The sequence below is a fragment of the Mchenga conophoros genome, linkage group LG3, assembly GCF_057382185.1.
Source record: "Mchenga conophoros isolate Kocher_MC1m ecotype Shallow Benthic linkage group LG3, M_conophoros_male_GT1.1, whole genome shotgun sequence".
Taxonomy (NCBI): domain Eukaryota; kingdom Metazoa; phylum Chordata; class Actinopteri; order Cichliformes; family Cichlidae; genus Mchenga; species Mchenga conophoros.
Window position 1 is genome coordinate 9,750,356 of NC_140528.1, and position 27,168 is coordinate 9,777,523.

Consider the following 27,168-nt stretch of genomic DNA (forward strand, 5'->3'; position numbering starts at 1 on the left):
GTAAAGAAGTTAGATGAGAGATGTGGAGCTCTTGAGGCACTCCAGGAGGAATAATTTAAGAACTGCAGGAATACCAGAAGGCACAGAGGGACCCAAGATGACTGAGTTGGTTCCCACCTGTTGGCGGAGGCGCTATCTCTCGAGGAGAAGCCACTCATCGATCGAGCACATAAAGCGAATCGCCAGCGTCCCAAACAAAGTCATCTTCCTCGGCCCATCATCTTGAGATTGCACTACTACCACATTGGTGAGGAAATTCTGCTGAAAGCTGCAGAGAACAAGAACCTGATGTATAAGGGTTTTTAAAATAAACATCCTCCCAGATTTCCCTCCCTCTGTTGGAAACGCAGAGCCGCATTTGCAAATATGAGAGGAAGACTACGTGGGATGACCGGCGTCAGGTACAGACTGCTATACCCTGCAAAGCTGTTAGTGACCCATGGTGATGTGAGGAAAAGCTTTAGCGATCCCAAAGAGACCGTAGACTACGCGGAGAAGCACCTCTCCCACCCACCTTCAAATGTATTAAAAGCAAGGATATATCTATATGTCTAACGCTGACACAGCACTGTGTTTCTTCTTTTCCCTTTATATTCCATGTAAAGGTGAATATGGAGCGTTTATGGAGCTCGTTTATTGACCAGCTGTCAGTTAGAAGGTAAGAGTTACTAGGTTAACAGAGGTTAGCAGTAACAGTACGGGGAAGTATATTGTGTTGTTCTTTTGTTGGTTTTTATTTTATCCTACTTTACTTTGTTATTTGGATTTTACCTGTTGTGAGTGCTTCCCGTAATTCTCCTTTTTCTTGCGCCGCTGCGGCCAGAGTTCACAACATTACATATTTTTGTATCTATAAACAGGAAGCTGACACTCTCCAGACTTTATCAAAGGTGTGAGCGTCACAGCAGAGGCCTTTGTGTCAACGTAGCTGAAGACAAAACACAGAAACACATGAAGGAGATTTTCCTGGCCTGGATTTTATACAAATATTCTGCAGTACATCAAAAATGAAAGAAAACCATTAGTCAACATATGAACATCACCTCTGAAGTTACAGAGCTTTGATTGGAGACACAGCTGAGCGTTTTGCATTTTGCATAATTAATTACATAATTAATTATGTAACCATAATTAAATGGTTACATCATCTTTAAAGTCCCCAGAGATCAGGAAAAGGGCCTGAGGGTGCTGTGTTTGGAGTCTGCTGGTTACAGTGTGCAGGACCTCACAGGCTGCTGCAGCGTTAGCAGAGGGCGGGACATACACAGCTATCATAATCACGTGTGTAAACTCTCGTGGTAGATAGTACGGTCTCATGCTAACCGCTAGCAGCTCAATGTCCTTACAGCATAGCGTCTCTTTGATAGAGAAATGCCCAGAGTTACACCATCTATCGTTCACAAACACAGCCAGACCCCCTCCTCCCTTCTTACCACTCTCCGCTGTTCTGTCATAAGAGGCTCAGCAGCTAAAGCAGCACACCTGGGTCTCCCAGCCTATTAAAAGCAGCCCTTTGCTTCACCTGCTTCACTAAACATTATTATTTTAAGCAGAGTGGTGTGATTTATGTAGGCATTGCTGTGTGACAGGATGACTTTTCTTGCACACCCACCAAATGAGGGCGCACATGCTTCCACGCCCACTGGTGACTGCACACATCCTTTCAAGGAAGCATTTCATTCATCCCTAACAAATGGAAGAAAACACTGTGCAGCGTGTTCAGGTTTGAACGTGGCCCTGGCCTCTCTCTGCATCCACCTGGCACATGCAACACACATCCACTCCCTGCTGAACTGCTTGTATTTGATGTGTTGAAGTTTTGGTAAAGTTTGAATAAATTCCACTTTATTTATAGGAACATTTCATCTGTGGACTCCTGCTTCCCCTCTCCTTGAGCCAGTTTGTGACGGGAACATGACATAAGAAAAGTAATTTATCCCTTTTTGATTCTGTGTATCTGGCGCTCATCCAGTGAGTTCACACTTGGCAGAAACAGACTGAATTTGTCTGGAGAACTTTGGCTTCAGCCAAGTTAGATAAACACACTGTGTCTCTGTCAAAACAGCAGTGTAGTTGTGGCACCCCTGTGAGGGAATGACCACATGAATATTATTTTGTGTAAAACACTCATGTAACGGGACATTTTTCATTGCTATATGTATTTATTTTCAGTTTCTTTAAGAGGATAGAAAATCCATGTAACAGGGATTCATTTTATGTTAGAAAGCAGTGAGGGCGGAACTTTGGTGCTTGCTCCGGGGTTTCGGGGAGCAGTAAGTGGAGCCCACCTTCCGCTGCTTCCTCAGACACGTTCTGGAGGAAAGCAGAGACGCATCGTGTCTTCCTTACTCTGCTCTTCACCTGCTTTTACAGGTCGGTACACGGTGCTCGCACCGAAAATGTTGTTTATTGTCACCATGGTTACCCACGTTAATGTGAATGGGAGAGTTAAGGCGGTCCGCCAAAGTTATTTATATGTAAACACGGGAGAAAACCAGAGGAGTGTCCCGCGCGACCGCACCGCGAGCCCGCTCGTTAGGTGGAGCGCTCGTGAAGCAGAGTCAGTGCGCTCCTATGCTCTGTGCAAACGTGTTGTAATGCTCCAATCAAATCAGTTCTGTGAGATGTGAATGTTAATAGTTCTGTTAAAGTGACTGAGTAGATTAGCTAGTGTAACACAAGCACTCTGAGCAACTCTGTGTAGCTAACAGAGGCATTCATGGGTTGATTCAACAAGCTGTGTTTCATGATGCACTAAATAGTGATTTTGCCAGTAAATTACTGGAGGGAACAAATGTAATGTATTTACCAATGCTGTTATTGAATAGAACTGTTTAGCCAGTAAGACACTGCAGAAGACAATGTGATGTGTTTATTGATATGATAAAAGGATGTAGCTGTTATGGAAAGAAGTGTGAACTTGAGAAACTGAACCAGTTAAAAAGAGTATATTTCACTGATGTTGTGAAATAAGTAAATGTAATTGATGTGTGTCAAGTGTTCCTCTGACTGTGAGGTGTCCACACTTGAAAAAGACCAGACTTTGAATTTCACTCAACTTTATTTAGACCAACTAGTTTGATAGCTGGTAGGTAGCAGCAGGTAAAAAACCTTTCAACACAAAAATAAAGAACATTTCATTAACCATTCAGATAAATTACACAGAAGACAGATGAAATAACAAAATACACTTCAGTAAAGCCATTTACCATGTGGTTAACTGTGTTAATTTAACTGTGGTTCTTAAATAAATATACACAATGTGTCTTCTTTGCATTTAACACTTTTTTATAAACAATTGTATTTTAAAGTATACATTTTAGAGTTCAAACATTTTAATAGACTTTAACTAAGGATTTTCTTTACAAAGAATTATTTTCTTTAAATCAAAACCAAACATTTATTCACTAGTTTTACGATCCACCCAAGGATTTGGGGTAACTATTTTTAATATTAATTAACATAAATATGTGGGAACACTAACTGCACAAACAATTTATTCAAACTTAAACATTCATTTTTGTCAATATAATTAAACTTAAATGCAGCAACTATTTCCCTAAGCGTAAAACATTTGCACAACTGAGCTTCCATAGTCCCAGATACATCTGCAAAAGCAAAATGTGAACTCAAGAGCTTACCGATAGCCTGTCTTGTTCAAAGTCTTCCTCACAGTGGAAAAGTGCTTTGTTTGCCGTCCTCTCAGTATGTTGCACCCGGGTCAAATGACTGCTGCATGCATTTAAAGGTTTACTCGGCACGCCCACCCTTGATTGCTCTAATGTGGCTCACCTGGCAGGGCGGCGCACACCAGGCCGTGCTTAGTTGTTGATTGCACCCAAGGTCTAATCAGCGGCCATGGGTAAACAGCAGCACCGAACAGGTAGATGGCAGGAGGAGGAAAAGAGGAATAACAGCCACACCTACTAGGTCAGCGCGACAATGTGAATGAGGAACCAGCTGAACAGTATATTGAAAGCTCATGTTTAGTGTTTTATAGCATTTATTTGTGTGAAATAAATCAGACTCAGACACGTTCTGGAGGAAAGCAGAGACGCATCGTGTCTTCCTTACTCTGCTCTTCACCTGCTTTTACAGGTAACATATTTGTCATCGAGGTCTTCATCCTTGGGACCCGTAACATAGTAACTTCTTCATTGTTATACTTCTATAGTTTTCCCATTTTGTGAGCTGTGGATGTGGAAAGTGTCTCAGTGACACATCCACATGAAAACGGCGTTACCTTCGTTCATTTGCACGTCAAATGAACGAGCTGTTTGGACTTTAACGTCACAGCTGATGCTTCGATACTCGAACTTAAGAGTTCAGCTTCCACTCAGAGGTACAAGTACACACAGCAAAGATAAACGTGTACACAAGGTGGAACCCACAAGTGCACAGCTCCAACCAGAGGTGGGCAGTAATCCGATTACTTTTTTCAAGAAACGAGTAAAGTGAGGGATTACTATTGCAAAAAAGGTAATTAGATTACTGTTACTTTCCCGTAAGCACGCTGCGTTACTGCGTTACTAAAACCGCAGCTGTGTGCAGATGAACAATGGATAATCTATCGAGTGTGGAGAGAGTGTGAGCGTGCAGCGTTTAAAGCGTGGAAGCACTGACCTTACTTTGAGTTTGACTCTGTAAAAAGTGACAGAAACATTAGCATCCGCTGTTCACTGCGTGGGAAGACAACATGCTCACTCACTATGTGTTAATGGGCATGCTTATTTATAACTTTGATAAAATGTCATAAAAATAATTCCATGCCAGCTCACCATTGGTGATCAGGTAGTTTCTGTTCCAGTTCCAGTCCCATAAATCATGAAGCTTGCTGCCAGAAAAGCTTCAAATCTCCTTTGAAAGCTGTTTGTGGTCTTGATTGTGGGAGCTTCAGTTGTCTGACTCCAGCTGCCACACAGTGCTCACTGATATCATTTGCAAAAACCCCAGTGTGACAATATTTATCAGTGAAGCAGAAATCAGGAAGTGACGACTTTTCTTTGAACATTTGCTAAGGCTAAGCTGTGCTTTCTACCACAGTTGGGAATTTCCTGGTTTACAACAAATTATTGTGTCAACACCGCATAAGATTTCAAACTACAGGAAAATCACTGGAGTTATAAGAGGCAGACAACGACACACACACCACATGCATGCTGTTGCTATTTATTGTGGATTAACCTGTCAAGGGCAAGAACAAAAGAATTGTGCCTCAAATACAGGAAATCATAGCTTTCCTGTATTTCCTCCATTGTTGGCATGCTGGTTAGTGCTGTTGCTCCACAGTAAGAAGGTCCTGGGCTAAATTATCCATGAATGTAAACGGCTGTGTGTTTCTATCTGATAGACTGGTGAGCTGTCCAGGGTGTACCCTGCCTGGTAACCTATCACTTCAGGGTTATTTCCCAGCCCTGCTGCAACCAGGATAGAGATAGGAGGATGGTAGTTGTTGTAGACCCATTCAATTTCAATTGAAGGATTAAAATGTTCCAGGAGCTCAACTTACTCCATCTGAACATGTTTCAATCGTGTTTTATGAACACAACATGCAGTTTTACTGAATATGAAAAGGTTGTGTTGATTTAACTCAGTTGTTTAAGTTTCTGCCAAAGCAAAACCTTTGTGTGCAACCAGTGTCCACTATTGAATCAAGTAAATCCAACATGTTTTTGTCAGTGCAAAAGGAGTTACGGTGCCTGTATTCCTGCACAATATTGTCCCGGGAGGGAGAAAAACTTTCTGGTGAAGTTTTGGTTGATTTTTGGGTTTTGCTTGACACTAGGTTGATTTTATCAGTGAGGTTTGGATTGTTTTCTTTCTCTAAGAGAGAGAAAGATGGTTTTATGCTTGGACATGTTTGCAATGGGCCCCAGTATTTGTTACTTTATTAGTATTTTATTGGTTGCGTTTGTTTGTGCTTTTGTTACAGTGCACTGAGATAAGAACATCTGAGAGGTGTGATCCACCACTGGTGATATTTTGGTATTTTGTGAGTTCCCGATTTAACAAATCAGCTCTTTAATCCAGACCTGAGAGGTTGAACTTTAAAGCGCTATAAAATATTCTTACTGGAAACAGTCGCAAAGTGTTTTTCTCCATGATTATAATGGGCTTGGGAGAAATTCACTTATATGTGACATTGATCACATGAGAAGTCCTGAGCCTAAAAGGATTGCAGCGAGTCAATCCAGTCCAAAAACAAGGAGCTGTTTTCCTTTAAAATGATGACGTCATCTTGCTGGTGATGGAGGCTCGAATAGGCTGCGCGTGAGACTCCATTATCAGCAATATCTGGTATGAATGTGTGTGGATGTATGCATGTGACTGGACTGTGACGGACTGACGACTAAAAGTTTAACTGACTTGATACTGAGACAAAAACGGTGCCGACTTTAGGATTAGTGAATGTCCACAACAATTCACCCAGCCTGTAGAAGAAGGGTGGAGGTTTTGTCTTGCTTTGTTTGTGCAGGAGCAGAAGGATGACAGAGACTAAAGGGGGAGGCTGTAGCTTCACATGAGTGTGAGCTGCAGACTGAACCCTTTGGTTGCTAATGTTGAGTCACTGATGTTTGCATTAAGAAAATTGTGTTTTATTAGCTGTGTTTTAATTAAGGTATCACATTATATTGTTGGGAATGTTAAATGCTAAAGTGAAGAAAAGCTTTGATTTCACTCATGACTGAACATGTTATTATTAACCATAGCAGGCCACTGTAAAGTGTCAATTAACTGTTATAGAGGAAAAAAAGGCCAAAAACTCTGTTAATACCTATGAATAACAGGCAATGATAGACTTGTCACATTCAAAATAGAGATATGTAATAACAAACACGGGTCCGTGTCATTTAGGTTCTCCATTGAAATAGTCAATCATTTAGAAAAGTAGAATATATATATATATATATATATATATATATATATATATATATATATATATATATATATATATATATATATATATATATATATGTCTCAACGCTGTTTCTCAATAATATTAAAAACCTAAAAACTATTGTTGTGGAAGATAGAAGTCACTGTGACAGCCCTCTGACTGTGGAGGACGTTTGTAATCCTATTTCTGCACTTAAGGCCAACAAATCTCCCGGCACAGATGGTTTAACTGCAGAGTTTTATGAATCATTTTCTAATCTCCTGGCTCCGTTCTTACTGCAGCTTTTCATAGGAAGTGTAGAGAATAACATCCTCCCTCCTACTCTTACTCAGGGTCTCATAACACTTATTCCAAAGCCAAACAAAGACTTAACTTCTTATTGATAATTGGAGACCCATCTGTCTGCTCAATGATGACTATGAGATTATGGCTTTAGTACTTGCTAACAGAATGAAAGAGTTCTTGGACACAATTATCGATGAGACACAATCAGGCTTTATGAGAAACAGACACCTTTCTAAGAACATGAGACTGGTTTTAGATCTACTTGATTACTCTGATTTGGTATCTGACTATAGCTTCATTCTCTTCCTGGATTTTTAAAAGGCTTTTGATACAATTGAACATCAATTTATTTTCCACTCTTTGGAAAAATTTGGCATTTTTCTGTAAAGCTATCAAAACCTTGTACACGAATGGCAATAGCTCAATTAAAATGATTAAGACTCCACCCCGAGATTTGACCTGTTATACAAGGAATCAGCACAGCTGATAAGGAGCTCATCATCAGTCAGCTAGCTGATGACGCCACACTCTTCTTGAAGAATGCAAATCAAATCCGTCCAGCCCTTAGTGTTATTAGTGATTTCTCAGTGATTTCTCTGAGGCATGTTAATACTTTTAGCTATTTTATATCCATAAATCAATGGCGTGTCCAGCGGGGTGGCCTGGGGGGGCACAGGCCACCCCCCAACCAGACTGGCCACCCCAGGTGCCACCCCAAAGGTAAAACAATAAAATTCAATCAAATATCAAATGTACGATTATGTTTTCACGCTGAAGCTCAGATATCCGAGTGTAAGTGAATGCAGCATCGGCTTCTGCGCTATGCAAAGGTAGGCGAGCCAAGCACGAAGGACAACACTGCAGGAAACAATTTTTCGGTGAAAGAAAATGAGGACAGAATAAATGTCCCGGTAAGTAATATTAAGTTTGTTGAGTTTAGTAAACTTCAGTGAAATTAGAATCCCAAGGAAAAAATAACACTTAAAGAATTTTTGCAGCCGTCGAATATTTCAGACAGTATGCTACTGAGGGCAGCTAACATAAGAGTTATGAGTTATAAGATGCAGGTCGATGTGTAAAAATAAGTCAGTTGTTTGGTGGTGGCTATGGCGGGGCTTCCACAGAGGCCAGCAGGTGGATGAGGGAAGGGGAGGCAGGAGGAGAGCCCCGAGGCAGCCACCAGTCCGAGTGTCAGGTGAACTGAACTTCAGGTAAGAAGTTATGACCTGCAGTCTATCTGGGTCAGATATAAACTAAGTTTAGGTGTAGTTTATTTTCGTTGTGCTGACTTTTTACCCTCAGTTGCAATAACTCGTACTGCGTTCTAGCCAGCTTGATGGAGTTTTTATACAGCTGGGTGGTGCTATGATGTTACTGATAGTGAACTTTATTTTATTCATAAGGTTAGTTAGTAGAGTTGCCACGGCTCCTTAAAAAGATGGAATGGTCCCTCATTCAGAGAAAATATTACACGTTTCGTATTGAGCTGAGAAGAGGCGCAGTTTGTCCTGGACTTTAGCTAGAATGGAAAAAGACACAAAGCTGGAGTTATTCTGTCTTTACGCTGCACAGCTGCCTCTTCTTCTCTCATTCTCTCACCCTCTCTCTCCTGTTGCTACTTCAATCATGAAACTGATCAATGATCAGCTGATCGGCTTTTCTCTCTCATTTATTTATCGCCCACTTTGCTGGGTGATGTCGGTTTGTATATGTGGTGAGAGGGAAACATGCAGATGAAACCAGGAGATGTCCTTACTGAATCATCAGAGCTGAACAGGTGATGGAGAAACAGGTTTACCTTTTAGGTGACATGAATGAGTTGAAGGGAAGTTATGAACTGTTTCTGAGAGACAAACAACACCAGGATCCTTTTCTATGTAGCTGACAGCTGGTAACTGTGCAGGGGTGGATCTAGCAAATTTTTGCCAGGGGGCCAGGTAGGGCATTAACAGGGAGAGGGGGGCAGAAAGAAATACTTTTCTTTCTTATTCTCATTTAAAATATCTAGCTTTTATTAAATAATTATCTAAATCTTACAACCAAAGTTTTTATCTGACGTAAAATGTATAGAAATCATACATATACCAACAAAACTGTACATCACTGTCACAACAGCATTTGTTTCCATTCAAAGGCTTTAATACCTGGTGGGCCGGTCTCTAGTCAAAATGCCCGATTTTCTGTACCGGTCCAGCCCTGCAGGTTAATACTGGCAGTGTCACCATGCCAGCTGACTGTATTTCATCATCAGCCAGTGTTGTTCTTTATCAATATTACCAAAGTTTACCATAAGGAAGCAAAGAAAGTATTTACTTGCTTTCAGGTTTTATTCAAATATTAGTCTTTTCATTTGTTTCCCCACTTTTTCCCTGTTTCAAAATCAAACACCAGTTTGTGAGAAGATTATCTTCTTTTTTTAATAGGCAGATAAAGTTTTGCATTGGCATTGGCTAATTTGTCAATTGTTTGTTACAAATGTTCATATTTTAATATTAAAAAATGTTTTTGCCCAAAACATATGTGCACTATATGTCAGTAAAAACACTATGCAAATATTGCTGTCCTTGAATGCTGAGTAAACACTGACAAAGCACTGATTGTATCTCTTGTACTTTATCAACGCAGTATCTAAAAACTTTGCACCGGAGTGGTTAAAATCTCATTCTAATAAGAGTTAAAAGCGCATTCGGTTATTAGGTTTACAGGATTATTGAATTATGGTTAATGGTTGGTAGAATTTTTTTTAAACATTATCTGCCAATTACATCTGCCACCCTTCTCCAAATCTGTGCCCCTACCTGCCCCCCCCCCAACAAAAATTTTCTAGACACGCCACTGCCATAAATGTAAGTTTATTAATAAAACACCATATTTCTGCCGTTCTATAAGGATATGAATTGTACATACAATCAATTTCAGACTCAACCAACAAAAAGCCTCTCAGAACAATATTTATATTGTAACAGTTGCTATTGTAATGCAGTGTATCACCACATGGCGGCGCCTCCTGTCTCACGACTGGTGTCACCCCCTTTTTGTTCTTCTTCGCACTCCTCCTGTAATGGATGCTCCCGTGTGTACGCGGACTAGTGTGCTCTTTAGTAATGTGTGGTAGAGGTAGCACTTTTATTTTTGATATTGTAAATAAATGAGTACTTTTTGGAAAGTCAGAAGCTGTTGCTCATTCGCTATCCACCTGCACACCTCCGCGGCTGGCTTCATCTCCACTGCACGTTACAACTGGCGCCTGAACTTTTTCCCCTTGGACTTCAGACGATTTTTGCATCCCGCCGAGGATTCTTCTCTTCTAGCACGTGAACTGTCTCAGAAACCCCCCCAGTTTTGCGGACGCTCAGACGTTTTCTCCAGCCATGGCCGCAGCCTCAGCTCAGGTGGGACCCGAATAATTTCTGGATACCGTGGTGTGCCGCTGCTCCGCTTGGGAGAAAGAAAAAGAGAGAAGCTGACTCCGCGACGCGAATGGACTCCGTGGATTTGTTATTTGTTGTTGGTTTCGTCTTCTAAGGATTAATTCTTCTGTGGAGAGCCTGGACATGAACATTTCTGCTGGCTTTTCATTCCCCTTTCCCTCTGCTGAGACTGACTGTAGCACATGTAAGTGATAGCTTGGCCGACTACAACCGTTGGTGCTGGTCTTCGGCTCAGTATAACGAAACGACTTAAAACTAATCTTGCATTGAGCTCTAGTGTTGCAGATATGCTATTGTAATAACATGGTTCTGATCACTCCAGTCTAATTTCAGTTGTTGGGCGAAATTTTATATGTGGTTTTTCTAAATTTAATCTTGAACGCATTTTTGCAGTTTTGTCTTTCTAGTCTGACCTAACTGACTCTTTTACTGCTAAATCAATAACTGCGCTGTGCCCTGGAGCGGCTTAATTTTTTTGAAATCGCAATGGCACACTGCCCAGACGACTCTGACTCAGACATGGAACTTACCTCGTTACCTATGTGCTAGATAGTTGAAAATGTGACTCCTAGCCTTAGCCAACAAGTGGTGGAGTTAAGAACTGAGGTGAATAAGCTTAGTGATTGTTTACGTGACTCACTGAACATACAGCAGAGTTTACTAAGGCAGTGGGACCAACTCACAATGGGGAACTCTCCCCCTCCTGCAGTCCCACAGTTTCCTGTTTTCCCAATGGCCACATCGACACCTCATGTTCATGTGATGGACAAAACTGAACCCACCAACAGTACCAATCCGTTCCTGCCCAGCAACCCATTTCAACCTACAAATCCTTTCCTCCCATCTCACTCACTTGAACTCAGCAGCACTTCCAGAGTGATTGCGGCAGCTTTACATCACGCAAAGCTGGAGCCTCCTGTGTATGCTGGGGACGGAAAAGTGCAACCTGAGGACTGGTTAAATGCAGTTGGCACATACAAAGCCTCATTGAACCTAACTGATGGGCAATTGCTAAATGAACTGCCACACTTTCTTGCAAAAGAGCCCGGGAAATGGTTCAAGGCACTGAGCTCCCACATCACATCATGGGCTAAATTCTGTCAACTGTTTAAGACAGTTTTTCTGCCCTCCGACAACCAAGAACGCATCCTGAGAGGAATTTTGGATCGTGTTCAGGCTCAGGACGAGCCGCTCCCAACCTTTGTCGCCCACATGTTGAGTGAGTTTGACAAACTGAAGAGGCCCCCACCTGAAAAAGACAGAATTGACCTAATTAGTAAACATGCTCTCGAAAAATACAGAGTTGCCCTGTATGGCGCTAATGTCACTTCTGTAATGGACCTGCTGCTACGCGCTCATGAGCTTCACTCAGTGCTTGGACCACAAAGACCACAGCCTGCTTTATGTAGCAAAGACAACTATAAGCCTGAACCTTACTGCTTCAAATGCTCTCAGCCAGGGTTCACTACACGCACCTGCCCAAACTGTAACACCCAACCTCATTTGCCACAACAAGCCTCGAACACCGCTAGGCATGGCCCAGTCCAGCCATTGCCAGCACCTGGCACCTCTGACCCTGGCCATGAAAAGGTGGAATTAAGCAGCACCACATCCCAGCCACAATACAGGCAGTCGGGAAACTACAGGGGGGGGAGGACATTTCACAGAGGCCAACCTTCCCCCAGTTACTAACGGAGCCTCACACGCCCGATTCACTACAGGGTGGACACAGTCTTGGACACTTGGAAGACAATTTTTCACAAGTCCACTGGAATACCCCACTAAGAACGAAAGTGAACTTCAATGCTTCATCTGTGGATGCTACCCTCGACACGGGTGCTTCCCTCTCGGCTGTACGAGCAGATCTCATTCAAGTAAATGACTCTTACCCTAGAAACACAAGTGAGTGGAATGGTCCTGCAGTTAACCTCGCCAATAATGCTCCCTGTATCCCTGTTGGTGTTATTTGGCTCAATATTGGATTCATGAACAAGAACTTTTACCAGCGTTTTGCCATAATACCAGATTTGTCCTCTCCTTTCATTCTGGGAATGGATTTTATGGCAAGAGCTTCTGTTTCTATTCACATTCCCACTAGAACAGTCTACATTGAGGACATCCCCTGCCCACTCGCAGACAATGAAGAGGACCTTCAAAATGATTACTCACATTCACCTGGAACACTGATGTCTTTGGACTTGGTTCGCTCAGACTTAACAGCCAAACTGTCTGAAGCAAGTCTCTCAGAGAACAACAAGGATGCTTTACTAAATCTGCTCAGCAAGTTTAGCTCCTTGTTTGATGGTCAACTTGGTCGAACGGCTCTCCCTGAGCACGCCATAGAGACTGGCAATGCAACACCTGTCAATCTCCCACCCTATCGCACGTCACCTGCTAAGAAACGTGTGATTGAAGAACAAGTGCAACAAATGTTGAAGGACAACATCATTGAACCTTCCACAAGCCCTTGGGCAGCTCCTGTAGTCATTGTAAATAGAGCGGCCACGGAACCAAGGTTTTGTGTGGACTTTCGAGGGCTCAACCAAGTTACCCGAAAAGACTCTTATCCCCTGCCTCGTGTAGATGAGTCTTTGGACTTTCTGGCAAGAGGAAAGTTTGTCTCGACATTGGACTTAGCGCGAGGCTATTGGCAGATTGCTGTAGCAGAGGACTCGAAGCCTAAAACTGCCTTCATCTCTCACTGCGGTCTCTTCCAGTTTCGGGTGCTGCCCTTTGGGCTCTGCAACGCACCTGCAACTTTTCAGAGACTCATGAACTCTGTGCTTGCTGGCTTCATTTACAAAACGTGCGCAGTCTACCTGGATGACATTGTTATCGCCTCACCTACCTTTGAACAGCACTTAGTGGATCTTGAGGAGGTGCTGGGCAGACTCCAGGCTGCTGGCTTGTCATTGAAGCTCAAAAAGTGCCAATTCTGCCTCGATGAATTCACCTTTCTCGGGTACCGCATCACATCATCAGGTGTTAAGCCCGATCCGGACAAAGTAAAGGCGGTTAAGGAGTTTGATACCCCAACCTCAGTGAAACACGTCCGTCAGTTCCTTGGCTTGACTGGCTATTATCGACGCTTCATTCAGAATTATGCCCGCCATGCCGAACCTCTTCACGCCATCACCAGAAAGGACAATGCTTTCCACTGGGACGACAGCTGTCGAAGGGCCATGGACACTTTGAAGGATCATGTCACATCAGCCCCGATCCTGTCATTTCCAGACTTCAACCGTCCCTTTTCCATTCACGCCGATGCATGTGACATTGGTCTTGGGGCAGTGTTGATGCAAAAGGATGACAAGGGTCGTGAGTACGTTGTGGCTTTTGCTAGTCGCTCCCTTCACAAAGCTGAACTCCCCTACTGCACTTCAGAGAAGGAGTACCTCGCTGTGATATGGGCTCTGGAACACTTCCGCCCATATGTTGAAGGTGTTCATGTTACTATCTTCACTGACCACAACAGTCTCAGGTGGCTCATGTCTCGTCAAAACCCAACGGGCCGACTCGCCCGCTGGTCACTTCGTTTGCAGGACTTTGATTTCACAATAGTGCACAAACCTGGTGCACAGAACAAAGTTCCCGACGCACTGTCACGCAACCCTTTGCCTCTGACCTGTGACAGGCCGACTGATCTTTTACCAGATCATGCTGTTATGGGCAGCCTGGACATTCGTACTCTGCCCCCCGTCATTCTGGCTGACCGTTCACAATTCAGACAGCTGCAGTTAGACGATCATGTCACAGGTCCACTGCTCAGAGACATTGAAGCAGACTCTCTGAACAGCTCGGACAACGCCACCTTGTTACAGTATGTTGTGTATGACTCTCTTTTGTATCACAGAGAACCCAAGTCCACATGTGCTTTGCACCCTTTGAAAGAGCTGAAACTGTTTGCCCCTACTGCCATGAGAGGCACCTTGCTGGACTATTACCATGACCACCCCACAGCAGGTCACTTGGGTGTTTCTAAGACATTGGCTAGACTGCGTTTTAGGTTTTTCTGGCCCAAAATGGCAGCTGATGTGAAACGCTATGTGATTTCATGCTCAGTGTGCCAACTCACCAAGCCAAGTCAGAAAAAAGCAGCCGGTCTTATGGTTCCCATTGTCCCCCAGAAACCCTGGGAGTATGTGGGTGTGGATTTTGTTGGGCCACTTCCCCGCACCCCCACTGGTAATGCTTATTTGATCCTTTTGTGAGTGAGCTTTTTGAACATGTTGTTTCTGCCTTAGGCTCGGTGCACAGACTCACTACGGCATATCACCCTCAGACAAATGCTACTGAACGCGTCAACCGGACTCTGAAAACTGCAATCCGCGCTTATGTAGGTGATAAGCACACATCATGGGACAAGTTTCTCCCTCAGATTTGCTTTGCTCTGCGCACCGCCCCCCCATGACAGTACAGGTATGACTCCTGCCATGATGCTTTATGGTCGTGAGTTAGACACCTCGCTTGACCTTATCACTCAGCCTTCTACAGCAGGTGTTGATGAACCGGGTGTGCCTTACCCCGAGACTCTGAGAGCCTCCCTGCAGGAAGCTCACGGCCACGCCAAAGCAGCTTTGGACTATAGCCATGACAGACAAAAACATTACTATGACTTGAGACATCGACATGCCACGTTTCGTGTTGGTGACCTTGTGAGAGTTAAGACGCACCCCAGGTCAGACGCTCAGTCTAACTTTACTGCTAAACTTGCACCACTGTTTCAGGGACCATTGTGTGTATCTCAGAGACTCAGTGATGTTAATTACAGGCTCACTTGGGTGGACTCCGGTGTGGATGCAGGTGTTTATCATGTTGTGAACATGCAACCGTTCCATACCTGGGACTCTCTCACTTCCAAAGAACATTCTGTTTCATTGCCTGCTGAGAGAGAGAACGCAGAGGGTCTGAACTCTGACTCTCAGGCCCACCCTGGCCCCCCTGCAGACACTGACATTGACTCTGAGCCATTCCCCTTTGATTTACCGGACATTGACTCTTCTTCTGGTGTGGGCGCTGTTCCAGAGAGTGTTTCACCCAGATCTGTCCAGCACCCAGCTGCTGGTGGACATTACAATCTCAGGCCCAGACGTTTCCCCAGAGTTACGTCTGGCTGGAGCAACAAAAGATGGACTAATGATTTTCACACAACCAGGCTTGATTTGAAGTGAAATGTTTTGGTTAAACCTGTTTGATGCTGTCTTGTTGCATTGCTACTTTGAGTCATGATATGTAGATGTTTCTGTTTGCTCTACTTAATCCAGTTTTATGGCTCTTTCGTGCGTTAAGGTTCATTCTTGGCATTTACTTAGAAAAAAAAAGAACAAAAGAAAAAAGTGAAAAAAACTAAGAAAACTGATTTTCCACTGTACATATTCGTCTTATTTTCACCAATTTCATTTTTAAATTGTCTTTTGCCCTGTGTGTGTGCACCAATCTTAGCTGTAACCTCTATGTATAGGGTACTGTTAGGTGTGGTGTGTGCTTTTTCAGCTGTGTACGGCTGAGGACAGCCTTTTTCTCACCAGGGGGGGACTATGTAACAGTTGCTATTGTAATGCAGTGTATCACCACATGGCGGCGCCTCCTGTCTCACGACTGGTGTCACCCCCTTTTTGTTCTTCTTCGCGCTCCTCCTGTAATGGATGCTCCCGTGTGTACGCGGACTAGTGTACTCTTTAGTAATGTGTGGTAGAGGTAGCACTTTTATTTTTGATATTGTAAATAAATGAGTACTTTTTGGAAAGTCAGAAGCTGTTGCTCATTCGCTATCCACCTGCACACCTCCGCGGCTGGCTTCATCTCCACTGCACGTTACAATATGTTGATTTTTTTCGCCTACTCATATCATCATTTTTTTACTCCTGGTTCTGTATGTTCATGTTCTGTTCTTTTGTAAACTTCATCTGTTTGTATGTTGTATACTCATTGTGTTTCAATAAAGTTCGATTTAAAAAAAGGTACGTTCTAAACGAAGCTTCAGACGTCACTGATCACGTGACTCTGGCCAAACGAATCAAGCCTCGACACGGTGCTTCTGAAGCAGCGCGTTGATCTTTCTGACACACGCACCGGAGCGTCAGCTTCAAGCGGACCATCACTACGTCTCACATCTAAAGGTGTCAAGGTAACTTTGAACTGAGTTCAGTCAATCTGGAGTTTTTCCAAGTTTTCTGTTGCTCTCTGTGAGAGAAGAGCGTTAAAGGCGGGGCTCTCCAGAGTCCAGCAAAACAGGAAACCACAGCTGGGTGTGTGTAAGTGTGCAAACCAATAGAATGCATCGTGGTGGGGGGGGCATCACGGGCAAGAAAAAAATAAAAGAATCGGTCGTACCCATGCTTCCCCGACGTCATGCCAGCGCATATTGGGAAATTCGTAGGCACCGATCGGTTTTCTATCAGCCATTTGCTGGGAGTAAGGGCGCCCTCCGTTTGCGAGGTGCGCCTGCTGCTGGCGGCACAGGGAGGAGAGGGCAGGGCGGCGGGGAGTCTGGCTGGCTGGAGCGGCATCTAATAACCAACTCGCAAAACAAAATAAAAACAACAAACAGATATTATGATACAGACTTATAATCTGCACCGATGTTTTTTCTAAATTCTATAAAGTGAGCGCGAGAGCCCTCGGTGCGCCTGCGCGCTGCTGAAGTCAAAGTAAACTTTATTGTCATCTCCGCTACAGACAGTCCAGCATATAGAGAGACGAGACGATGAGGCTGCAGTTACAGCGGTGCAAGTAAACAAACAATAAATATAAGAAGAGTAAGAAAATAAATCTACACTTTAGGACTCGGGGTAAAGGATCAATAACAATTTAAATTTATAATTTACAGTTTGATGATTTAAAGTCTCACACAACCCGTCAAAAGGGGCGGGGCCGGCTGCTTCCAAGTAGAGCACATTTCATTTATAATGATGTAAATCCAAGCCCATCATGGATTCACGATCTGAATCCTGGGTTGTGTGAAATCCCAGAAATCAACCTTAGACAAAGTGAATCTGTGAACTAAGGTGTAGGTCTGTTAGGTTAATTGTGCTGATCCTCGGGTTGGGGGATTTGTGTTTGTACTGGAGCGCAAAATTCAAACCAATGGAAGATGGACAACAAAAGTTCAAAGCCATCAGGTGCTCAGGTTAGAAAAAAGAGAAAAGATGCAGGTAAGCAGACGTGTGATTGGATAATGGCAGCTCATCCTGAACCAATCAGACTAAACTCCAAACAATACATTATGTTACAGATTTTAATATTAATTAGTCATTGTTACTTGTTGATTTGTCCTTTTCTCATTGTGTGACGAATTATGACGACTGTTTGGTAGCTGTTATTGTCTCTCTCTCTCTCTTCATGTGTGTTTCTCTGGTGAAACAATAGTTTTGTGTTAATGTTAGGGCTGCACGATTTTGCATAAAATGAGAATCACGATTTTTTGGCTTAGAATTGAGATCATGATTCTCTCATAACAATAAATAAACATAAAACAACAAATGTCTCACGTTTTGTTGTTGCAGCAAAATGTTGTCCTGCTTGAAATTCCGTCTCCACCGTTGCTCGACGCTCCGTGTACAGAGCAGGTAGTGCAACAATAGAAAAATAGTTGCGGGACGGCACTGTGTAGCGTTTGTCTAGGGTGTTGATCGTTTTCCTAAATCCCTCGTTTTGCACAGTGTTGATGGAGCCATATCTTTGGTCAGGTGATAAGTGATAGCCTCCGTGATGTCTTTGAGCCTGCGGGAGTTCGACGTGTATAGGGAAGCGCTGTATAAGGTTCCCGTTATTGATGTTTGGGTGGTTGACCGGGACGGATTTTCTCCTGTCACTTTCTCGTCATCCCTGACGTGCTCTCCGTTGTTTTTTCCCTGCTAATTTTAGCATCACACGGCACAGCTTCTGTATCACGTGGTATAAAGCTCCGCCCTTATCATTTGTTGAGCAGGAAGAGTGAGCGCTTGTTTTCATGCAGAGTACGTCCCGGATAAAAATGTGAACTTTTACAAATCACCACTTCTTTAGTGAATATCATTTCAGTCTCAGACAATCTCGTTTCTCTTACAGAGGTTGAATGCACCTTCTGCGGATGGCGGTACCACACAGTGTGCGTGGACTTCCCCTGCACAGAAGGCAACTACAAATGCTGTGAATGCTAAATAAACAGAAACAAATGATCCCTGTTGTCTTTGCTTGATGATTGGTTTGAGTCTTGACAATCCACATTGCTGGCGTTGCATCTTTCAATGGCAGCAATGGCAGGTATCAGTGCTCAAAGCTTTTGTGTTTGTTTCCAACAAGTTGCCCACCTCGGGAAACAAAAATGTGTTCTTTTACTTGTCAGATGAACATATGAGACACTTTGACTCTTCAGTGCAGTGTGGAGCCTAACAAAGATCTGTTTTGTGTCCCAGCTGATCAGCAGGAGGAGGAGAGTCTGACGGAGCAGCAGAGGAACATTTTCAGCTACTTGGACTCAGCTCAGCCACTACAGAGGAAACAATGAGCTCAACACAGAAGGTGACAGACAGAGCAGGACCATATGACCAAAGATATTTATCACCATATACATTTGAACATTTGCCATAACGATGTAGCTGACGATAGAATTGACACCAGACAAAATACTTTACAGCTGCACAACTTTATTAAAAACCCATCAATGTATTTTCACTGAAACAAGCAGCTGTTGTTTATGTGCATTAAAGTTATATAAAAATGTAACAGTGCAAATGCAAATTCCTCGCTGACAGTTTAACCAAAAGGCGTTTCCAGTGGAAACTGGCCGACACATCCTGAGCATAACCATGTATAATATCCACTAAACTTAAGAAGAGGTTATACAGTCGTGGCCAAAAGGTTTGAGAATTGCATAAATATTGGAACCTGGAGAAGTTGCTGCTTAAGATTTTATAATACAGATTTGTACTTTATTTCAGATTGAACCTTTAAAGGGGCATTTCTGGACTTTTAAACACCAGTAATGTACTTTTAAGGGAACATTTAAAAAAATGTTCCTATAGGTACAAAAATGTTCTTCTCTCTCCTTGTTCTCTCTCTATTTCTGAGAGTGTATCATGTAACACTATAGATCAACTTAGCTCAGAATATATAAAGCATATAAACAGTTACAGCAATATGATGCAACAAACACAGCAGCTACTGATCCAAAATACTCAAAGCTTCATAGAACTGAAACAAACATTTATTTTTAGCTCCATCCTGCTGCTGATACAGACTTTAGGTTTCTGAACATTAAACTTGTTGCTGCCTTTCATAGTGTGTAACTTGAAGGCCCTGAGTACTTTCTCCCACACTGGAAACACTGGGATGATCACATTATTTGAACATTACCTAATAAGACTGATTCAGCACAGACAGTTATGTTAAACTTTCCTAGCAGTCCTTCACAAACAGGGAACAGTCTGTCTATTCTCTCCATCTGTCAGCTGCTGCTGGCTCTTCCTCCTCCTCTTCCTCACACACTGCTGAGTTTGTCCTGGTGGATCATCAGGGCTGCAAAGCCTCACAGATGATGTGCAGCAGTGGCTCCCTCAGTCTGTCCTCACTCTGGACACTTGCAGTCGTCACACATGGAAATCAAATGTGTGATAAGCTGCAGGATTCAAACACAAGTGTAACTTATAAACACATGTTCATACTTTTATTCCACAATCAGAGAGAAAGAAACAGAGAGAGAGTGCAGGACAGACAGACAGGTGACAGTCTCAGGTGTACACACTGCTACACAACAGCACAGAGAAGCAGGATTTAGTGTTTGTGTTATTACGAGTGTAAACAAGAAGAGTCCCAGATGGTGCAGTGGACACATGTGTGACTGCTGTGATTAAAGCATCTTTCTTTCAGCTTAACGAGTGAACCGTCAGCTCGTTCAAACACACGTTAAAGTGCGTTTGGCTCGACACCACCGAACAGAGGCAGCAATATAACACAGCTAACATTAACAGTGCAGTGAATCCTGCTTGTGCCGTGATGTTCAGGACTGCAAACCGAGCAGCATCACTGACTTTCAGCTTGTTGTGTTTGTGGATATATGACTGACTTTAATTATCCACAAAATCATCACATTCTCTGTCAGATGAAGGTCGACTATTGAACGGCGTATATTTTAAAGGCTTTAAAACCAAGTTAACGCTGAAAGTACAAACATCACTAATGTCACATAACTCTGCCGACAAGGCATAGCTATGGCTATGAAATGCTCTTTGTGTATCACTTCTTCATTATGAAAGATGTCATTAATGCACTAGTAATGTCTCATCTGGAGTATTGTTCAATCATTTGGTCAGCAGCTAATAAGACAGATCTTAACAGACTTCAGTTAGTCCAGAATAAGGCGTCCAGATTAGTGTGAAGATGTTCATACTATACTAATATTGATAAAATGCATAATAACCTTTCTTGGCTTCCTGTACAGGCTAAAATATTCTATGGCTTACTTGTAGTTCTAAAGAAAGCAATTCTGTTAAACACACCACATTTATTCTGCTCAGCTGCAGTATCCAGATGAAATACATCATCATATTACACAGTTTTCAACAAGCTGCAATTTAGTAAATGCTCGAGTTAAAAGTAACGTTTTGTAAAACTGTTACATTTAGAGCAACTTTTAAGTGGAATAAGTTGCCTTAAAAAATTAGAGAATTATTCAAAACTTCAATGAACACTTAAAAGCCGATTTACAGAGCTTTTAGTTGTTGTAAATATTGTAAGACATGATTTGTTTTTGAAATTTGTGTAATGTGCCTCAATGTTATTGATATTATTATTATTGATTGCTTATATTTGAACAATTGTGAAACCTCACTGTGGATGTAAGAGTGAAATTATGTGGATATCTTGAATCCACTTTATTGTGTAATATTTTATGTGAGTATTTGACGGAAGACGAGTAACATCTGTTGTGGAAGCTAACGGGGTTCCTTTAGAATAAACAAACATAGGATTTATTATCACTGAATAATTCTGTATAAATCTATACAAATTATAGAAATATGTAATAGGAAACAACAAAATAATCTAAATTATAAAAGTGTGTGTGTGTGTGTGTGTGTGTGTGTGTGTGTGTGTACAATCAGGAGGGATGGGCATGATTTTAGTGTTTGAACAGTCATGAATTATCTCTAACAGCAGGTTGGATGTAATGTGTTAGAACTACCAGCAGGTGGGGATAAGAGACCTTTAAGGTGTTTGGTGCCACGCTCCACCTTCAGGTTTAAAACTAGTGTTAATGGAGTTTGAAGGTTGAGTTTGTTCCACGACTGCATTTCACTCACTGCCTCTGTTTGTATCTCTGTCACTGCAGGACCAACATGGAGCCAGAAGTCAGCGCTCTCAGGAGGCCGACAAACCTCACAGAAGAAAGGGAGAGAAAAAACACACCTGTGACGAGTGTGGGAAGGGTTTTACTGAGAAGGCTAAACTAAAACGGCATCAGGTCATCCACACTGGAGAGAGACCGTTCAGCTGTGACTTGTGTGGAAAGTCTTTTTCCTTCAAGGGTCACCTAAAAACACACCAACTCATCCACAGTGGAGTTAAAGCGTACAGCTGTGATCAGTGTGGGAAGGGTTTTACTCTGAAGGCTTCACTAAAACAGCATCAGGTCATCCACACTGGAGAGAGACCGTTCAGCTGTGACTTGTGTGGAAAGTCTTTTTCCTTGAAGGGTTCCCTAAAACAACACCAACTCATCCACAGTGGAGTTAAAGCGTACAGCTGTGATCAGTGTGGCAGAGCTTTTACTCAAAGTAGCCACTTACAGAGGCATCTAGTTACCCACTCTGGAATTAAGCCATACAGCTGTGACATCTGTGGAAAAACTTTCAGCCAGAGAGGGAGACGAAATGAACACCTACGCATTCACACCAGACATGATGTGTACTGCTGTGAACAGTGTGGCAAATACTTTACAACTCACACACACTTACAAGAACACATGTTTACCCACACTGAGGAGAGACCTTATCAATGTGACCTGTGTGAGAAGACTTTTAAATCTCCACATGACCTGAGACGACACCAACAGATCCACACCAGAAAGAGACTCTACAAGTGCAGCTACTGTGAGGTATGTATTTATATTGTTATCTTGTCATTTTAGCCTGACTGTTTGGAACAACTCTGCTCATTAAACTGTGTTAGCATGTTAGCAATTCTACTGCATGGTAAAGCAGCTCTGAGTGATTATTCAGATTTTCCTTTCAGTTATGATTTTAGTATTACTGTAGTATTATGGTGGTAGTATTGTAGTTATTGCAGCCCAGTAAACTGAGTGTGTTAACTGAAACAGTCAAATGTAGTTGGACGTCTGCAGAGATGCTCTTTATTTCAGGCGACTTTCAGGATACAAATGTTGAAGGACTGACTTACACTGTCTTTGTGTCTTTGTTTAGAAGCAGAGTGACACAGATGGATCCAGTTCTCAACCCTGTCATGACTGTGGTGGTGGGAAAGACTTTCATTGTGACCTCTGTGGAAAAACTTTCAGTTGGCAAAAGGCCCTAAAAAGACATCAACGTAGACACACTGGAGACAAACTGAAATACTGCAAAGAATGTGGGAGAAGCTTCACCACATCAAGTGAGTTAAAACAACATGAACTGATTCACAGTGGGGTTAAAAAGCACCTCTGTGATCAGTGTGGGTCATCCTTCACCACTGCAAGTCAGCTTAAAACACACAAAGGAGTCCACACAGGAGAGAAACCACACAAGTGCAGACACTGTGAGAGAAGCTTCTCACAGTCAGGTAATCGTAACATTCATGAACGTGGACACATGGAAGGAAACTACAGCTGTGACCAGTGTGACAAGAGCTTCAGGAATCTCAGTTCATACTCTGCACACAAACGATCCCACGTTACTAATAAACTGTTTCACTGTTACCAATGTGCCCAAACATTCACCTCATTGTCTGCTCTGTGCAAACATCAGCGCGATCACTCAGGGCTGAAATCACTCCCATGACTGGATCACAGTGAATCTGAAGACACAGAAAGATCCTCTGGTTTCCTCTGGTCAGACTCAAAAAGCTTGAGATCAGGCTCCACAGAGTTCAGATAGAATCATTTAAACTTGTGTTGAACTGAACTGGTTGCTGGGCTGAACTTCTACATAATACAGATCTACATGGGATCTTCTTTTCTGTGTTTTACTGAGTCAGTTTTGTCCTTTTTTCTCTGTCCTGGTTTTGCTCGTCTGTAAATGATTGAAACTCAGTCAAATAGTTCATTGTTCTCCAGCAAAACGTTTTGGAAACTCATGTTTAACCTTTAAAACTCTGACATGTTTTAGCACACAAGGCTTCATCGGGGAGTTCACTCATGATTGGACCATGAGAACAAAGGTTTTTAGTTCTTTCAAAGAGAGTCTTGGAGATGTTTGATGTTTCTGTTTTTCTGAAACCACCTGAAAGAAAAACTATTTTTCTTGCTTTATGTAGTGTGGAAGTTTTTAATGTTTCTTCATCTGTGATGTTCTTGAATGTGTTCACGTGAAGATGGTACAAATAAACTGTCCTTTCAGCTTTAGCTCCTAATTTATTCATTATTTATGGATGTAGCACAGGACTAATTTGCCCACTCAGTAAATCTCACTCATGGTCAAGAAATTGAAATAAACCTTGTTTCCCTGCTGGATAGTGATCCACTGTAACTCTGCTGCTCCTTCCTGTTTAGGATTTCTGTGGCTGAAGTAAAATTCCCTCCATCCATCACTTATCCCAGCTAACCCAAAGCGGGAACGTAACAAGTGGGGGCTCGTCCGGGATCTTTGAAAAGGGAGTTCTGTGTTGGATTTGGTTTTCTTTTTGATTATCTCGCTTTGGCACCTTTTAGAGATTAATAACTTCCCAGTTAAGGTAGGTGAGTACCCAGCTGAGCTTTTTAAGTTCCTCCTTCGGGCACTCTTTTGTTATTTTGCCTTTGTTGTTTTAGGAGTAATCCTGGGTGGGGATTAATTCTCTGTTGGGGGTAAGCAATTCAGGGCTGCGGTCGCTGAAGTTCTGCCTTTAAAGTTGCCTCGAGCCCAGCACGCTCCGGAAGATAGACAGGGCAAGGTTTTGGAACTGGGTAAGTTGTTTTGTTAACGTGTGTGTTGCGGAAGGTACGTTGGTCAGCTAAAGTAAGTTGTGTAGTGGTCTGTTAACTGTCTTAATTAGGTTGCGTTTTGCTAACTCTTCACCATCCCCAAAATGGTTGACACAGCTGCTAGTGTACAGGTGTCTAGAGGCTTGTTTGTGAGCAATAACATTCACCTGGTTCCAGACTTCTGTGAATCCAGTGTTCACAGCTTTTTCAGTGTGTTCGAACGCTTGGCAACTGCACTGCAGTGGCCTCAAGATGTGTGGGGGGTGATGTTGCTGTGTCGGTTGACAGGTAAGGCTCAAGAAGCGTGTTCTTGTCTGTCTAGGCAGGACGGCCTGGTTTATGGAAAGATCAAAAGTGCCGTCCTCCAAGCCTATGAACTGGTACCTGAGGCCTATAGGCAGAGGGTTGGAGTTGGCACAGGGACAGTCTTGACTTCGCCAGGGAGAAGGCGAGGCTCTTTGATAGGTGGTGTGCGGCAACCCAGGTTAATGATGTGGGGTCCATACGTGAGCTTATGCTGGTGGAGGATTTTAAAATCTCTGTTCCTAAGTCTGTGGCCCTTTATTTAAGTGAACAGAGGGTTACAACTCTACAGCAAGCTGCCACCCTGGCAGATGAGTTTAAGCTGACTCATACAGCAAGTGCGGTAGGACAGGATATCCCTCTGCACTATAGCGCAGCCTGGACAGGTAAAAGTGGGCCAGCTAAGAAGGAAAATGCAGTTATGGTGTTAAGACCTAGGCCCAAACTGTGTTTTTTCTGTCACAAGCCTGGCCATGTGGTTGCCAATTGTGTCAAAGTGGCACTCAAACAGAAAGCCCACTCAACACAAAAGGGGCCTGTTTTGAGAAAAGTCAGTCGTGGCTCTCAAACTGACAAGCTTGCCAGGCCTACGGAAAGGCTAAACCTGGAGCATAATTGCTCGGTAGCACCCCGTAATCAGTGTACCCTGAGCTGCCGTTGGTTGACCCTTTCTCCGGTTCATGTTCAAAACCACCCTTCAGATCTGCACCCCTTGCTAACAAGTATGTCTGTGTTTCAGCGAAGCCTGCTAGCTGCCTGCTGAGTTCTCCACACGTGATAGTTCGAAGCCCTGGCTATCCCATAGGACACTGTTTCGAGGGTTTGGGGCCACTCTCTGGGAATGTTGTGAACCCACTGAGATGGGATTGGCAGCTCCCGCAGGTAATGCCTAACCGGTGCTATGGGGTTTGGTAGGTGGAAACCCTGCAATTTCTTCATGAAACGGCTATGGACTCACTTTGTGTTATCGTAAATTTGACAAACCATGGGTTTGCATTTATGGGAGGGGGTGTTACGGCCCTAGCAGGGCCTCTCTCTCTCCTGAGGATGCCTGTGTGGGAGTGTCCCACTACTTCCTGCCCGAAGTGCCACCTTTCCCTCCTGTACAGCTGACTCCCATCAGCAATTAAAGGTATTTAAGCCCAGAGCAGGGTGAGCTCTGGGCCAGAGTGCCATTTGTGTGGGTACAGCTAGTGAGCTGAGTGTTTTTGCGGTGTTTCCAGCTGGTGAGCTGTGTTTTGTGGTTTTCAGCTAGTGAGCTGCGTTTTCCTTTTGACATTTTGCATTACTGACCAACGCCTGAGTTTTGTTTGTGTTACTCTTATGGTGATAGCGGCTTGTCCGTCTCTTTTAGTTTAATTACTTCAATAAAACTGTTTTATTTAACTGTTTCGCCTCCTTGATTCCTTTTTCTGACCCGGTCACTTTTGTTACTTCCCCCTCCCCGCCTAGACCCCAGGGGAACGTAACACAAATGGAAGCATGTTTAAAAAACACAATGTGAGAGAGACGTTGAGGTCCTTAGAAGTTGCCCTGGGTTTTTCTGTCACCCTGCTAGATGTTACACACCTTGTTATTGGACTGATTTCTACTGCTGGACTACTCCTGCGGAGAGTAACAATACTCTTACTAATTAGCTCCCTTTCACACCTTTGGGGATATTTATTTTTGTGTTTGCAGCGCTGTGAGCCAGAACAGCGAGAGAAAAATCTGCAACAGCGACGAGCCGAATGCTTACGTGAATCGCAGCAGCTGCACATGTGCTACGCTGAATTAGAGGATATCTTTGCTCTGGATTTCTATTTCTACTCTTTCATTTCTATATGATTCTTCTTGCATCTAAACAAAGATGATTCAATTTGCTAAATGTTGATGGCTCTTCGTGCTCAGGTGTAAATGAGACGTAATATTTGCTCTTGGTTTGGTTCTCCTGTACAGAACCTTGCAGTACAACAGAAACCTAAAAACATTATTTGTAGTTGTTATTCTTAGTTGTTCTGCTGCCTAAATACCACAGGGTCTGATTATGAAGTTATTGAGCTGCACATACTTTACGACCTGCTTAAGTTCGAGGTCACAGCGTCTGTAGAGCAGCTGGAACATAATGAAGTCTACAAGGTTAAAGTTTTCTCTTCAGTTATTGTTCTTTCTGCTGCTTG

The 27,168-nt window shown here is 43.0% G+C and overlaps 1 protein-coding gene and 1 pseudogene across 4 annotated transcripts; both read left to right on the forward strand.

Annotated features, from left to right (window-relative positions):
• The first annotated feature begins 3,804 nt into the window (after positions 1–3,804).
• LOC146577199 (uncharacterized) lies at positions 3,805–26,390 on the forward strand. 4 transcript variants are annotated; one of them, XM_085252301.1, is made up of 4 exons: positions 3,805–4,098; positions 19,011–19,116; positions 21,923–22,687; positions 23,013–26,390. In XM_085252301.1, the coding sequence occupies exons 2-4, from the start codon at positions 19,099–19,101 to the stop codon at positions 23,583–23,585; spliced, it is 1,356 nt and encodes a 451-aa protein (XP_085108427.1). In that variant the 5' UTR covers positions 3,805–4,098; positions 19,011–19,098; the 3' UTR covers positions 23,586–26,390. The 4 variants fall into 4 exon arrangements, with proteins under 4 accessions (XP_085108427.1, XP_085108419.1, XP_085108443.1 ...); XM_085252293.1 differs by lacking the exon at positions 3,805–4,098 and adding an exon at positions 16,663–16,741; XM_085252317.1 differs by lacking the exon at positions 3,805–4,098 and adding an exon at positions 16,663–16,741 and having other exon boundaries at positions 23,016–26,390.
• On the forward strand, positions 10,615–12,306 carry LOC146577200 (uncharacterized; annotated as a pseudogene).
• Positions 26,391–27,168: the final 778 nt, after the last annotated feature.

Excerpts from the sequence above, each read along its gene's own strand:
- LOC146577199 (XM_085252301.1), top strand. Across the intron at positions 22,688-23,012 it reads ACAAGTGCAGCTACTGTGAG|AAGCAGAGTGACACAGATGG; the intron begins GTATGTATTTAT and ends GTCTTTGTTTAG.